Source organism: Panonychus citri, unplaced genomic scaffold (genome assembly GCF_014898815.1).
Source record: "Panonychus citri isolate SS breed McGregor unplaced genomic scaffold, ASM1489881v1 Contig00077, whole genome shotgun sequence".
Classification (NCBI taxonomy): domain Eukaryota; kingdom Metazoa; phylum Arthropoda; class Arachnida; order Trombidiformes; family Tetranychidae; genus Panonychus; species Panonychus citri.
In genome coordinates this window covers 2,032,165-2,048,840 of record NW_026515482.1, presented here as the reverse complement: position 1 = coordinate 2,048,840, position 16,676 = coordinate 2,032,165, and the positions used below count along the sequence as shown (strand labels likewise).

General features: G+C 31.1%; 2 protein-coding genes across 3 annotated transcripts; both read right to left on the bottom strand.

Moving 5' to 3' along the window:
* Positions 1-3,734: 3,734 nt before the first annotated feature.
* Positions 3,735-9,575, bottom strand: LOC128387165 (homeobox protein 5-like). Of its 2 annotated transcripts, XR_008324985.1 has the most exons (2): positions 4,875-9,575; positions 3,735-4,577 (listed from the first exon to the last, which is right to left on the bottom strand). XR_008324985.1 is itself a non-coding variant. In XM_053346341.1 (1 exon), the coding sequence occupies exon 1, from the start codon at positions 8,729-8,731 to the stop codon at positions 4,949-4,951; it is 3,783 nt and encodes a 1,260-aa protein (XP_053202316.1). In that variant the 5' UTR covers positions 8,732-9,575; the 3' UTR covers positions 4,709-4,948. The 2 variants fall into 2 exon arrangements, 1 of the variants encoding a protein (XP_053202316.1); XM_053346341.1 differs by lacking the exon at positions 3,735-4,577 and having other exon boundaries at positions 4,709-9,575.
* Positions 9,576-9,713: 138 nt separating this feature from the next.
* Positions 9,714-13,053, bottom strand: LOC128387166 (ATP-dependent RNA helicase DDX3X-like). The gene is made up of 4 exons (XM_053346342.1): positions 12,925-13,053; positions 11,226-12,618; positions 10,513-10,981; positions 9,714-10,343 (listed from the first exon to the last, which is right to left on the bottom strand). Exons 2-4 carry the CDS (start codon positions 12,529-12,531, stop codon positions 10,097-10,099), a joined length of 2,022 nt encoding a protein of 673 aa, XP_053202317.1. The 5' UTR covers positions 12,532-12,618; positions 12,925-13,053; the 3' UTR covers positions 9,714-10,096.
* Between the last annotated feature and the right edge of the window lie 3,623 nt (positions 13,054-16,676).

The window sequence follows — 16,676 nt, the reverse complement described above, 5'->3', positions numbered from 1 at the left end:
TGGGGATGGAATAGGGATGAAAGAGGATGAGAGATTCAAAGAAAAATAAAGAAGCGAAAAAAAAGAAGAGAAAATTTTTACAGAACAAAATGATAAAACGGAAATGCATATCCTATCATTTCTATCCTCATCCTCATCCTTATCATCATCGTCATCATCATCATCATCATTATCATCTTCTCATTGCAATACTTTGATTGTTTATCTGTTTACTTTGATACTTTTATTATGTTTTAAGGTCATAAGCCTTGAGAGTGAGTGGTTTGACTTTTGCCTGTTTATTTTTACATTTCAGCTCCAAATCAATTGCAATTAATTGATTTACAATTAAACTACAACAATTAGTCTGATGCACACACACACACACACACACACACACTATTCAATACAATGAATCTCAGTAAATCATCAAAAAGTCAATTGATTTGATTCAATTGTGAAATCAAGAAGTAGATATAAAATTATCATTCATTAACTAATTAGTCTTGTGTGTGTCAAGATGATACAGTTTACAATTAAAATTGTTAATCAAGGAAATGTAATTCATATTATATTTACATGGATTTGCATCCTCTTTGTTTATATCATTAAATAGCAATGGTTCACAATTAAATGAGCGAGAATTGTTTTTAATTGTAATAACAATTAAAAGTCAAAGTGATGTAGGAAAATAATATCATTTGTACAGAGAAACGGAAATGCAAAGTATCAAAGTTTAAATCAATTGGTTTCGCTTAAAATGAGTTTTGGTTTTGAAATGGGAAAAAATTTATTAGATCACAAACTAACTGGATTAACTGTTGGATAATTGTAATTGACAAATTGTTGTTTAAGGTTAACCATATTAATCAACAAATCAACATCATTATAACAAGTAAACATAATAATCATTTGCTGATATAATGTTAATATATGAAAAAAAACTGTAGCTTTCATCATGATAATCAATGAAGAGAGGGAGAGGGAGAGGATGATAAAAGTAATATGATGAAAGTGAAGGTAGGATGATAATGATGATGACAAAGATTAAGGATAATGTGGATGATAAGAAATGGCAGATAACTGTTGTTTTCAACTCAAGGCTTCTAATTGAAAGACTGATAGAAAGTCATGGTTTCCATGAAAATCTCAATTACTGATTGAATAACTGAATTAAAAATCAGAAGCCTTAATTATCACAACCATGGTTAACGAGAAATCATTGAAAGTTACATCAACATGATGAAAATGAAGGAAAATGCCTCAAGCGAAAACTACAAGTAAGACTTAAATGTTTATGATGATCATCATGGTTATATGAATATGCTTAACGAAATGATTACTATCATCATCATCATCATCATTATAATTATTGAGAAACCTCGAGTTGATTACGATATTGAAGCTTTGGGCAACAATTTGAGAAGAAAATTAAAAAAAATTTAATAGAAAATTAAATCTCGAATTCGATGAAAATGAAACGAGCTCATTGAACCAACGAAAGAGTAACGAAAAAAAGGTTTGTAACGTTACGATTTCAAGCTACGATCCGATTTTAAGTGCTCATTATAAACTTTAAATTGTTAGAAGACAAAGTCAATTAAATTGTTGGTTAACTATCATAACTTGATTTTAATCAACACACTAACTGTTTATTTGTTGATTGCTGTTTGTTTACCTTTTTCAACTGTTTTTTTACAGGTAAGGTTAACCTTTTTTCACCTTGTACTTGCTTACAACCAAACTGAATTAACTTTGATTGTGTGTGTGTGTGTTTGCATTGATTGTTGTATAAAAAGTGCACCAGAAAAAAAAACGAACAAGAAAAAGGGAAAAATTGATGTAAACTATTTTTTTCTTATATAATCAAGCAACAATCAAACAGAATCAAATAGAGTCTCACGAATTACACATTGTGTATGTTATCTCATTGATTATCAATCAATCAATTTGTTAATAATGATTAACAATCAAGCAAATAAGTCATCAGAATATCAACAGTTAACGACAATAGAAAAAAAAGTTTTTTTTTCTTCATCTTTTTGTTACTATTTATGTAGAAATCTATTATGTATTAATATGTCTCTCATTGTGTGTTCATCAAAATACTGAAGTTTCTCTTGATAATTATCATGGTGATGACGATGATAGTGTTTGTTAATTGGTTAATTGTCAATGATAAATAATTTGATTTGATTTGGTGATCAATGAAATGATCAGAGAGAGAGAGAGAGAGAGAGAGAGAGGAATAAGTTTCTACTCACTTTTTTCTTACGTTTCTTTTTGGTTCTGAAATGTTATTATACTCAATTCGTGGGGCTTGCAAATGATGAGCAGAGTGATGATGTTGGATAATGATGTTGGTAATGATCATGTTGATGATGATGATGATGAGGTTGTTACTTTTGCTTTTTTTACTCCTTACGAGCAATTATAAAGATGTAAAAAGTTTTTCTCTTTCTTCAGACTTTGCTACTTTGAAGAGGTTGCAAATTGTTGGTTGATTGTTGAAAGTTTTCCCAACAACAGCGATTTCATATTCTGAAGCATTTAGTGTTGAATAATCAGCGACCGAGAGAGAGAGAGATGATGATGATGATGATTAAGATTGACATCAAGATGAGATGATGATGTAAATAGAGGTCAACAAGTTAGTATATAATCCGTTTGGATTGTTGTTTTTATGAGAGGAAATCAAATTAAATGATTGTAACAATTAAACTCCATATAATCAGTTGATTGGCATAATTTAAATTCTAAATGTTGAAATGACAATAATAATAATATTATTATTCCTTATGACGATCAATACAATTGAATGTAACAAGAAAATTAAATCCAATTTCATTTATTTTTTTTTATCATTGTAGTTGCATGTTAATCGGTATTAACTGAGCTTTAACTGAACTTTATCTTTGTTGATTACTTTCAAATGCTTTCATCATATTTATCATCATTATTATTTACATGTATTCAACTTCATTCATTGTAACCAAATCATCATTGATTTTGTGCGTTTTTTTGTTGTTACTTTGCTTTGATGATGATGAAAAAGAAATCATCATTTTGACAAGAAATACAAGTAGAGAGAGAGAGAGAAAGAGAGAAACAAGAAATGAAAGACGAGAGAGAGAGAGATGAAAAAAGAGAAGGAAAAATAAGCAGCATGGATTCAACTTTCTCTCTCTCTCTCTGGTTATCATCTTCTTTCTTTCACTCTCTTTCTTTTTCTCTTTTATCATCTTAACATCCTCTTCTTCTCTATTTTATCTTCTTCTCCATCTTCTTCTCTTTCTCTTGCCTGTTAATCTTCCTGTATTTTTTTCTTCTTCTCTTCTCATTCTTTTTTCCTCAAACTATGTGAGCTTCTTTCTACCCCTTAAACTAGTTTCTTTCTTCTTCTCTTTCTCTCCTGTCCATAATATCATCATCCTCTCTTTCCTTTTTATTTTCATCATCATCATCTTCTTCATCTTCTCTGCGTATAAATGGTATTTTCAGCCCGCCTGAAGGGCAAAGCAAGTCATAGAGCCTCCTCCCTTTTTTCCCAGCAATATACTTGATAAGTGAATTGATGGTATAATAATAATAATAATGGAAGAAGAGAGGGAGAAGTAAAATGGGAGGTTGCATGGAGAGAGAGAGAGAGAGAGAGAGGAGAAAGGGGGTGATGCAGAAAAGGATGAAGATGAAGAGGAGAAGATGATAAAAACGAGAAACTTTTTCTTCTCTCTCTCTCTCTCTCTCCCTCTTTGTTAAGACCTGAAGCTGAGCACACACACATATACATACACACTCACTCTTACAATAAGATATTGAATCCAATTGAGATGGTAGTATATTCACAATTAAGGATTAAATTTGTCAATAATTAGATGATTAAAAACACTTTGGCACTTTTAATGGAAGAGGTTGATGGTGGTGATGATAGAGACAAAGGAGGTGACAGTTAGAGAGCAATTGTAAGATTATTGATAAAGTGTCAAAGATTTGCAACCGAAAACTGCAAATGCTGAGGGAGAGAAAAGGCAAAAATTAGTTAATTGTGATGGCGAAATAAAAGTTTGAGCCTATTGGAAGTTTTTTTTTTGGTAAACATCAGCTGATTAGATGTTTATCTTTACTGTTATAATTTAGTGTCTGGTAAGATTGGCATTTGTTGTCAAATAATAATAATAATATTACATATCTATATATTTATATATATATTTGTATAAATATATTACAGATTAAGTTCTGGTCTCATAGTATTTTTCACAAGATGAATGAAAAAAAAACCCACAATGTCAATGGTTTTTTTATGTTGATGGTTTGACTTTAAAAATATGTTTGGACAAAGAGCAAGAAAACTGATCATCAAGATGATGATAAAAGGGAGAAATGTGATGATGAGAAGATGAGGTTGGTTCATGTGTGGGGAAGATGAGATGAGAAAAATACAATTTACATAACCACAGATTCAGTAAACTTGAAAATTAGGCCGTCGTTTTTTTTTGCAGTCAATATAAGACCAGCAAAGGTAATCAAAAGGTGATCATTATAAAGCATCAAAGGTTGATCACTTAGGTGATGATTCGTGGTCATCATCATCATCATGTCTGAGAGAGAGAGAGAGAGAGAGAAAGGAGCTGGAAAATAAAAATGTTCATAAGCAGTGATTGTAGCAAGACAGAAATAAAATGTCCAGAGGTAGAGTGAGAGTGAGAGAGAGAGAGAGAAAGAGAGAGATTATCTTGTTTTTTTTGTCATCCTAACAGTGAAAAATATTATATAAAAATTAAATGTACAAGGATGTTGATGATATAAATAGAGAGAGGATAAGTTAATTTGATGTTGTTTGATGGGTTGGTGTTGATTGTGTTTACAGTGTGATTAGTTTTATCACTTCTGCTTACATGTTAAAAGGATGTTGATGATGATGATGATGATGGTGATGGAGATGGAGATGAAAAAAGAAATTCATTCATTCTCATGGTACCCTAAGGGTTTCAATACCAAGGATTTCGCGGATAGGATCATCCAAGCAAATTAGCTCGCTTAATTGTGATGATTCCTCAACTGATGATGTTGATTGTTGAGATGAATTTTTAAAAGAGGTGAGAACATTTGATTCCAAGTTGATTGTTGATAGGCACAAAATTTCAATATTCTTATATTTGGTTAAGAATTGATTCTTTGAGAGATCCAATTGTTTGAGGATATCACAAAGTTTCAGATAATTCTGGGTATACATGTTTTTCTTGGTATCAACAGTGTTGCTTGTTGTTGATGTCGAGGTGGTTTTCTTGTTGGTCTTACTTGATTTTTCCGATGGTTTTGATGATGATGATGATGATGATGCTGGTTTACTTATTGATACAGCTGCTCCCGATTTGATTCGATAAGTAGCAAGATGAGGTAAATCGCTTATTTCTATCATAATATCATCAAATTCATCAGACTCTTCATCACATGGAATTGAATCTTCATTGAACACATTATAACCACTGAAAACTTTTTCATCGAGAAAACTAGATGAACCTTCAAATTTCCAGGGTGGAACAAGTCGATCACATTTATTGGTATCAGGGTGTAACGGTATTTCACCTGTAAGGTCATAAATTACACCACGGAGGAAGGTGATCATTTTTGATGATCGGGCAAGTTTTAAAGGTGTTGTACCTGTATAAGTGGCAATTGTTGGATCGGAACCATAAGATAATAACAATCGTACCGTTTCAATGTGATCACTTTCAACGGCATCATGAAAAGGTCTTACACCACCGGTTGCCGATGAATCGACATCAGCACCATTTTCCAATAAGGCACGAGCAATCTCAAGATGACCTCGTGAACAACACTCATGTAAAGGTGTATAACCGGCATTGTCACGAGCGTTTATATCATAAGTGCCCGTTGTTAGGCAATGTCGTACAATATGAGTATAACCTTGTCGGGCTGCTCTGTGTAATACCGTCTCACCAAGCGCTTTGTTAACCATTAAACGTTTAATCTCAATGGGAACTGATAAAGGTGATAAATTACCTCCCACACCACCGGCACCACCATTGCCACTGCAATTGTTTCGTGTTGAAGTGTTTGTGGTAATGGAAGATGATGTTGAAGATGCATCATCAAAATTATTAATCGTTTGCTTATTAATCACATCGTTAAGATCATTTTTGATGCTTTTTAGTTTTCCTTTTGGTGAGATCGTTTTTTCAGACAATTTAGAATTGAGTTTTGATAAATTGGCTTGTTTCGCCTTTTTCCGATTCTTTGAGCTTCTTATCATGTCTAATCCTGAACGGAAACGTCGACGGCGAACACGTTGTTGACTATTTGTGCTACTTGTTGTTGTTGTTGTTGTTGATGATGATGATGATGCTTGTGTTGACTTGGATCCCGGTGTTTTTATTGAAACTTTTGTTGGTGTGGGTGGTGGTATCGTCACAGTTATTGATTGTGATGGTTTTGATACTGCTGACGTTGGTGTTGATAGCGATGTTTTTGTTTTAGTTGGGGCTGATTCCACATCAATGATTTTCTTGCTTGATGATATAGTTGAAGTTTTAATTACTGTTGGTGTTGGTGTTGTTATCATCGTCGTTGTCATCGTCGTTGTTGCTGTCGTTGTCGTTGTCATTGCTGTTGATGATTTTAATGAATTTGTAATTGAACATTTTGCTTCTGATGGTTTGGTCGTTGATGTTGTTGGTGTTGGTGTTGGTGTTGATGTTGCTGTTGTTGAATTTGTTAATGATATTGTTGTTTCTGTTGGAGATGCAGTTGATATTACTGTTGGTGCTGAAATTGAGGCTGATGTTATTGTTGTTGATATAGAAATTGATGTTGATGTTGATGATAATGACGATGACGTTGATGATGATAACGGTGCTGATGATGTTAATGGTGGAGGTGGAGGTGGAGGTGTAACTACCTGAGGTGGTGGAGATGGTGATGGGAGTAATATTATTGTTACATGTCGATTAGAATCATTTGTTGAACCGGTTGATGTTCCACGTGCCTCAGATTTTAACCTTTTCCTTGAAGTATCAATTGGATCAATTAGACTATGTTTTAAATTACTATTACTATTTACACTATTGTATCCATTATTTTTGGTATTATTATTAGTAGTAGTAGAATTATTATTATTACAAGAAGTAATATTATTAGTTGTCGAAGGTTGATTCTTTTTCGACATTTGTTTAAATACACATTGTTTCAGTTTAGATGATAAAACGATCGGTGTCCAATCTGGTCCATCACATTGCACTTCGATAGTTTTTTTCTCAATAGAGGAAAAACTATCATTTCCACTCTTATTTGATCCATTTAGCCCTCCGTTAATTTTACGACTATTAGTGTTTTGTTGGTGTTGTTGTTGTTGTTGCTGTTGCTGTTGTTGTACTGGCTTTTCAAGTATACTAGTTGAGTTACTATTTTTAGTAAATATTTTGTAATCAATGAGCTGCTTGATTACACTTATATCACCGTTTCCACTTTTATTGAAACCATTATCACTACTTTGACTACCATTAATTGGTGTGTTTGGTTGGTGTTGATGATGATTTTGATGCTGTCGATGATGAGATTGTTTCTGTTGCTGTTGCTGTTGATGAAGCTGATTTTGCTTAGGCTGATGTTGTTGTTGTTGTTGTTGTTGTTGCTGCTGATGATGATGATGATGGTTATTATTATTATTATTATGTTTCTCTAGTAAACTATTGAAATTTTTTGGAAATACTTTGCTATCTATATGCTTTATCACACTAACATCACCTCCACTTTTACCGGAACCTTTTTCACTTTTAATTGTAAAACCACAATTATTATTTAATGTTGAATGTTGATTAGGTTTTTCCAGTAAACTAGTAAAACTATTATTATTATTAATATTATGTTTAGGTGATATATTGTAATCTATTAGCTGTTTAATTACACTAACATCTTCAGCTCCATTTTTGATTGAGACACTACCACCATTGTTATTAATACGATTTGAGGTATTTAATTGTTGTTGTAAAGGCTTTTCAAGTAAACTGTTGAAATTTTCACTTTTTGGAACTTTATAATCAATAAGTTGCTTGATAACACTTCGCTGTTGATTTATATTATTGGTATCACTATAATCAACATTATTATTATTGGTTGTAGATGAATTAGAAAGAGATATCGAATTATTATTATTATTATTTGATTGGATTACTTTAGTTCCATTTTTAAAAGGTGAAGGTGAATTGGCTGAATAAGATGGTGGTAACCTCGCAGCCGCAGCCGCAGCCAAATAAGGTGAAATGGCACAACATGGTTCAGGACAAAGGTGATGATGATGATTAACAAATATTGATGGATATGGATGAGCAAGGTGACCATTGATAAAGGCTCCCGGATTCAAAGAGCTTGGACCATGTCCACTATTTTCAATAATTCCCGTTGTTGAAGGGGGAAAACCGAACGGGTAAGTTGTAAAGGGTCGAGAAAGATCAAATAAATGGCGAGCATATTGAGCTTGTTGTTGTTGTTGTTGTTGTTGTTGTTGGTGGTGGTGATGATGTTGTGATTGTGGTTGAGATTGTTGATGAAGGTGAGGTTGTTGTTGTTGCTGTTGCTGATGCTGTTGGTGATGGTGATGTTGTTGTTGTTGAGTTTGGGCTTGTGAAGGTGTCGGAGACCAAGCATGGTGGGGATGATGAGAGTGGAAAGGTAAACCTTGTAATGGTGAATCAATCGGAGAAAGATGAGGAAGGAGTGGCGGAAAAAAAGACATGAAAGATATAAATTAGTACAAACAAAGATAAAATTAAATTGATTGATCACAGTTTCAAGTTATTCAGTGGCAGACTTTTGATGTAATGAGAATCTCAGACAAAGTATTCGAGTTAAAATCTTATCCTTTTTCTTTGCTTTAACATCCACCAGGAGAGAAAAGCGCCTTTTTTGAAATTTTCCTTTTCCTTTTCAATTTTCTCTTCATAATTTGATTGCATCGAATTGTAGAAAATAATTAAATTTTTCCGATTGAAAGCTCTGGACAAATGCACGAGTGTTGAATAAAATAGAATCCACATGAAAAAGTAATAATATTCGTGGTGTTTTAATGGTTTATCTCTGGACCCGCGAATAAGGTTCATCGGTTGACCATTTTCTTGGAAGATTTTAAATAAATCTAAATGATAAATCAAAAGATAAATTCTAATTTTTGATGAATAAAAATATTCTCTTGGTAAATATAATAAACAATGATAAAGAAAAAGTTCAAATATTATCGTGAAGATGAAGAAAAAAATTTTCTGTCATAAACAAAATTGAAAAATTTTTCTGACAATTTTGACAGAATTTAGATTTGTTTTTCCAAATATGATAAAATGACCAGAATTTCATTTCCATGTAATAGTTTCAATTTTCATCATGTAACTTGTAAGATAATTTTTGATTTATTTTTACTCAAATTTAGTTTATTAAAGTTGCAACGTGTCAATAACATGTGATGAATTATCATCAATATCAAATTGAGTTCCTGTTGTTTATCAACACTATCGTAGAGTTTAAGTTAAACATATTACAATCAAGAGGATTTAGATTAGGAGTTTGAGGAAAATTATAATTGCTAGAAAGTTGATTGTAAAGAAAAGGAGAAGAGAGAGAAAAAAATCCGTTAATTTTTTGTTCTCATTTTTGATTGTTATTCTTTTAATCATCATCATCATCATAATCCGTGGTAATTGTAGTAGTAGTTTAGATTAATCGGATAAAGTATAAATAGTTTATTTTGACTCAGATATGATTTCGTTTTTTTTTTCATTCGGATTGATCAGTTATCTTGTTAATTGTTTGTTTTGTTTTGTTTGTTACTTGTATTCAAAATCCTCATTTTGAGATAATCCGTTTTTACGTGTTGATTTCTTTTTTGTTTTGTTTTTAGATTAATTAATTATTATTATCATTGTTTTGACTGTTTCAATGATTGAAACAATCAAAAGGAGTTTTGACAATTTTCAATTGTCATTTCAAGAGATAGAGAGAAAGAGAGAGTGTGTGTTGTGTTGTGTTGTGTGTGTGTGTTGTTGTTGTTTGTGTTGTGTAGTTTTGTTAGTGTGTTTGTATATGTGTTACAAAAAATTACGAATTAAGTTTAAGAACCCCCCCACCAGTCAGTTCCTGAATTGTAATTACCGCCGTATGAATTACCCCCACGATAGCCCATGTATGAGCCACCCTGTTGTTGTGGTTGTTGAGGAGGAGGAGCAGCTCCATTGTAGCCAGCAAAATTGTTACTTCCATAGGGAACATTTGAGACATTTCTACTTGGACCATTTGAACGAACACCCCCTCGTTCAAATTGACGATAATCACGAGAACCGAAACCACCGGCACCGAATCTAAATTGAAAAGTAAATGGCAAAAACAACATTAGTACAAATATTAGAGAAACAGATCACAAAAAAAATAGGAGGAAGAAACAAAATTAGCGCAATAAAAAACAAAACAAAGATAAAAAAGCTAATTTCCACTAATTGTGATTTGATTAGAGAAACAAAATTAAAATACCTTCTTTGTCCATATTTTCTTTGATTAGAGCTCCTTTGTTCACTTTGTACGTCTTTACCGAGAGTCGTTAACCATGTTGGTATTTCTTGTTTAGCCTCAGTTAGAAGATCAACTAGATCTGCTGCCATGTTTTTATTTTTCTCATTGAAAAATGAAGTCGCAGTACCTAAATTACCAACTCTTCCGGTACGTCCGATACGGTGAACATATTCCTCAATATCAGTTGGAAGATCAAAGTTAATAACATGTTTCACATTGGGTATGTCAAGTCCTCTAGCAGCAACAGCGGTAGCCACTAGAATCGGTGTTCGACCTGTTTTAAAGGACATTAATGCTTCTTCACGCTCTCTCTGAGATCTATCACCGTGAATACTTGTTACTGGATATCCTTCACGGTCCAAGAAAGTTTCTAAGGAATCAGCTCCCTTTTTGGTCTCAACAAATACCAATGTCAATGAATCAGAGGCTGCTATTAGGTATAAAGAAAAAAAAAGCGAAAATAAAAGTAGAGAAAAAGAGAAAAAGAAATGATGTCATTATTATATAATTTTTGCCTTGTCAATCAATTAATGATGGTAATATGCACGTGAGAGAATTAAAAAAAGAGTGTTTAGACAAATAGAATAAGAGTCATCGGGGGAATATAGAAAAGGGTGAAAGAGAAAGAGAGAGAGAAAAAAGATTGAACTAAATGATTGATTTGGGTAACTTACGAGGATCGGAGTTTGTTAATCCATCGGCTGTAAGAATATCTAAAAGAATTGATCTTTTTTCTAATTCACCGACCCAATAAAATTTTTGTGTAATATTTTCAGAGGTACTACCAACTCTACCAACAGCTAAGAAGATATAATTGTCAAGGAATTGACGAGCCAGTTCTTGAACTTTCTTTGGAAAAGTAGCTGAAAACATAAGAGTTTGACGTGTACCGACCGGCGGCATGGTATCTTGTTGAACAATTTTACGAATTTGAGGTTCAAAACCCATATCCAACATACGATCAGCTTCATCTAGAACTAGATATTTAACCATATCCAGTCCAACTTTACCTCTTTCCGTCATATCAATCAATCTACCAGGAGTTGCTACTAAAACCTGGCATCCTTTGTCTAAATCTCTCATTTGAGCGACCGGATCAGCTCCACCATAAACAACACAAGGTCTGACACATGATCTATAAGCAAATTTACAAGCTTCATCGTATATCTGTACAGCAAGTTCACGAGTAGGGGCAAGAACTAAAGCCAATGGATATTGTTTTATCTTAGAACCAGATCGTGAAGGTGGCATATCTCTTGGAGGTCCATTAGCAAAGATCATATTAAGAATTGGTGCCAAAAAAGCAGCAGTTTTACCGGAACCAGTTTGTGCACAGGCCATTAAATCTCTTTTCTTCAAGATTACAGGGATAGCATATTTTTGAACTGGTGTAGGTCTTGTATAACCGGCTAGTTCAACGTTATTACGGACTATTTCAGTAAATTCGATATCTTTAAAACTTTCAACATTTTCAGGACATTCAGCACCAGACATTTCAACAGGTATATCTTCATACTTGTCAAAATTAATTCCAGTGTGACCTTCACCAAATAAACTTCTTTCAAGCATATCATTTTTAGGTTGTAAATGAGTCCAGGCGCTTGAGTCATGTTGATTATAACTAAAGTTATATGAAGCATTTGATTGATGATGATATGAGCTACCATTTCCACTATAACCACGGCCACCACCACCATAACCACCGCCACCTCCATATCCACCTCCATGACCACCACCACCAGTAAAATAGCCTTTATTGGAACCTCCTCTATAACTATTAAATCCTCCTCCATAATTAGCAGGACCACCGCCACCACCACCGGCAACATACCCTCCACCTCCACCACCACCATGACCAGGTGACTCTTCGTTAATTGCTTTAGGATTCCTCCAATCATTATCGCGTTCACTTCTGAAGGTATTAGTACCTCCTCGTCCTCGTCCTGGTCTCATACCTCTCATTCCACCTCGATCCACCATTGTAATAATACTAATATTGTGTTACTAATGTTTCTTTTTTTCTTCTTATTTACGATTAAATAGACGATAGAACAGAATTGGTTCCACCTAAAGATACAACAAAAAAGGAACAAAAATAATGCACCATAAAGAGCAATAGAAAGAGGGAGATAAGATAGGTAAGTTGATAGAAAAAGATAGAGAGAAAAAAAAGAAAAAGAAACACAGAGAGAGAGAGAGAAAAAGAAAGAGAAAAAGAGAAAAGTAATAAGGGAGAGAAAAGGAGTAAAGAGGAGAGAGAGAAAAAAATGAAACACAGATTAAATTCAAACTTCAACTGAACATTAACAAATTAAAGTGAGTTAACACTGATTCGATGGTTAAATTACTGAATTGATATTTAAATTTACTCACCTAATTATAATTAAATATAAATAAATTGACACAAGAAAAAATTGTTAACAAGCCGACACCAAATCTAAAATTTCAACTTCCTTTGTTCCTCACGCTACTACGCCATTCGCTACGACATCTATCGTAATATTACATAACTAAAATTTTTGTGCGCGAAAATTGAATTGGCATTTTCTTAATTTTCTCAAGTAATTTATTTCTTTTTGTTTCAACAGTTAATGAATAGATATCAGATTAATTGATCAATTGTTCTTTTCTTCAAAGTTTCACATTTTATTCATTCTGAGTCAAAGACTTTGAGAGGTTCAACTAATAACTTGTATTCACTTTGAGGTTCAATTATTTTCGTAACTTTTTTTGGCTCCATCTATGAAAGTTCATTTGAACAATTGAACTCAGTGAATTTGATACTTTGTTTGAGCCAATAGATGGAGATAGAGTAATGAAATTTTCCAAGAAAAACTCAATAATAATGAAAACTTTGACTTGTATTACTTGGATTAATTTGAATCTTCAATAGATTAAATAGATTAAAATAAATTGTCCTCTATTGTTTTCAATTCAAATCATTTGATAAAGTTGATTAAATTGTTATCAGTTGTTTCATCTTTATATTAATGTAACAATTAAGAGTTAAATAGTTCACCATCAAGACTTAATTGGTCTTGATTGTTACGATTACTTCCTTAAAAAAAGCAACAGCAACAAATCAACTGATGATCAAGTAAATCTTGTAAATCAATTGGTTAATTGTTAACCTTAAATGTGTGATTATCATTTAATAATACAATTATTCATCTACTTTTGTGGATTAATTGTTAATCAACTTAAATGGTGGTTGAATCAATGACAAAACCCGGATAATTTATTGATTAAATTTCTTGTACATTGTTAATCATATAAAACAATAAATTTCAATTGTTCATTTATATAATAATAATAATAATAGTACAATTAGTAATTAGTGTTAATTGTTTACCTGATAATCAATTGTTAATCTATTTTTTTCACTTGATTATCGATGCATAAATTTTAATATAATAATAAATCAAAATACTAAATCAAGGTCATAGGGGTAACCTTGAAAATCAAATGATTTATGAATGAACAAAACAAATTGTGTGTTGATTAGATTTACAATTAGTATAATTAGAAACAATTAAAGAAAAACAAAACAGGCAAACAATTAATTAAACAAATGGATTCTCAATTTCAATTGTCTCATATTAATATCATGAATGATTATCATTGAAATTAAACTTTCAAGTTAACATTACAAAAGTAAATCAATTGATCATGATTACGATTACAATTATTATCATTATAAGAGGGTAAATTGTGATGATGATTAACTGATAATAATTATCATATATATATATATTGTACAATTACATTACATTGGTTTGAAAACTAAATTATGATCAGTGAAAAATTTAAATTACACCAATGTAACACTAGGAAAATAACTGTAATCTGTAATAATCAAAATTCAACCAATGACATTATTATCATTCAAGTAAATTATTTTCCATTTTAATTTAATTTAATTCATCATCCACTTAATATTATTATCACAATCACCATCATGATAATCATGATTATGATTGATTATTACAGATTAAAGTTATAACAATTTTCTTACTCGTTGTTGAACAAAAAAGTTATATTTAAATTATTATTATCAATGATCATTATTAATACTATCATTGTAATTGTCAAATTGTGACAATAATTTATATATATAAATTCATCATATTGTAATAATATCAATTACAATATGATAATTGATGTTAATTATAATCACAATTTACCCTCTCAGACAATAATTTATCACAAATTATGAAAATATCCAGTTAATATGATCAATTGATTAACTAGAAGATCAAGAAAATCTTAATAATATTTGATTCCAATTCCGATTTCAACTTTTTGTTTTTCTCTCTCTCTGAACTTTCATTCACAACTCCAAAGGTAAATGTTAATCACCCTCAGGGCTAAATAGTGGCATAAATGTTTTCTCAGTCCATTGATATTCATGTTTAATTGATAATAATTAAAGAGCTAAGAAAAAGTTACAATTAACAGTTTCACCAATTGTACGTTAGATGGCGAGACTTGACTTGTTAAATTGTCGACAATTGAATTGTGATTAGAGTTAATTGTTTCCCTGTTTATCCAATATCTCCAATTGTGTTACGCTTTAATTATTGATTTTCAAGGTTGTCAACTTATCAATCTAATCAATTACTATGAGCTTTGCATAACAAGAATTAATGTTTAATCATTAACAGTTAATTTGTAACATATTATTTTTGATTCTTAAGAAGGAAGTAATCGTAACAATTAAGATCAATTAAGTTTTATCATTTACTTTCTGTACGATGAACTAGTGAAGAGAAAAACAATTGACAACAATTTAACCAATTTCTCAATATCAATTTCAATGAATAAAGTTGAATAATAATCAAATAAATTGCTCATGATTAGTTAACTTAAAATAATAATAATATTAATTGTGATTGACCTTCAATTTGATCAGCATCAGTATCAATAATTGTTGATGTCAATGATTTAAGAGTCATCTTTGTTTATAATTTGATCCGGATGTTAATTAAATTTGATTTCATACAATAATCATAATCATAATCATCAAAATCTAAACAATTAAGGACAATCAATATTGATTATATTAAATAAAATATCTCAACTTTTTTTTCAGATTAATTTTATTTTCTTGTCATTAACTTAGTTCAACAATTACAAACAAATTGTAACAATTTAATTTATATATAAATAAGCCAAGAAAATGAAAAGGTACAAAGTTAATTGTTAAATGAATGAATTGATTGTTGATTAATTGAAAGCAAGAGAGGAAAACAAAAATCTCTATTGATTAACAATCAACAATCCGTTGATTACGAAAACATTTAAATTGATGTTTCAACCAATTAAACAGTTTCTTGTTTCCAGTCAATTGATTTGACGATTACACTAAACTGAATCAACTAATTAATTACTTTAAATACACAGTTGATCACTTTTAATTAATTAAATTAACGTGATACTAAATGATTCATATTAAACTTCAAAGTGGTAAAAGTTTTCATTTAATAATCATTTTGATTTGGAAAATTTTTTTTCACTTCTTGTGTTTTAAATCACAATCAAAGTTTTTGTTGTTGTTTTATAAGTACAACAATTAACTTAATCATTTGCTTACCCTTTTTTTTAACCGGTTCATGAATTGAATTAAATTTAATCATTATCATGTTAGTTCAATGATTAGATTGTAATTTTGTTTTTCTTCACAAAATTTAACGTTAAAACAATATCAGAAATATGATTCACAAAGTGATAATTAACCGAACCCAATTAAAATCAAGAGCCAAAACCTCACAGTTAAATTCAAACTAAATTAACTAATTATAAACATAAACACACCAACAATTAACCAACTCACCTAAGAAAATTCAACCAGAACTTTTAATCATCATCATTATCAGAATATAAACCAAAAAGACCAAAAAAAAAGAAGAATAGAAAACTCGAAAAGAAAAACTTTCGAAAATTTGAAAAAAAAACAAAATCGAACCTCGAACTTGAGAATTAAAGAAAAGAAGGGAATTATTATTATTAAATTTCGAACTATCGAAAATCTTTCTCGTTTATCATCTTCATCTTCATCTTCATCTTTCATCTTCTTCCGGGAAGATAGGTTCAAATTTCGTGAATGAATGTTTTCATATTCATTA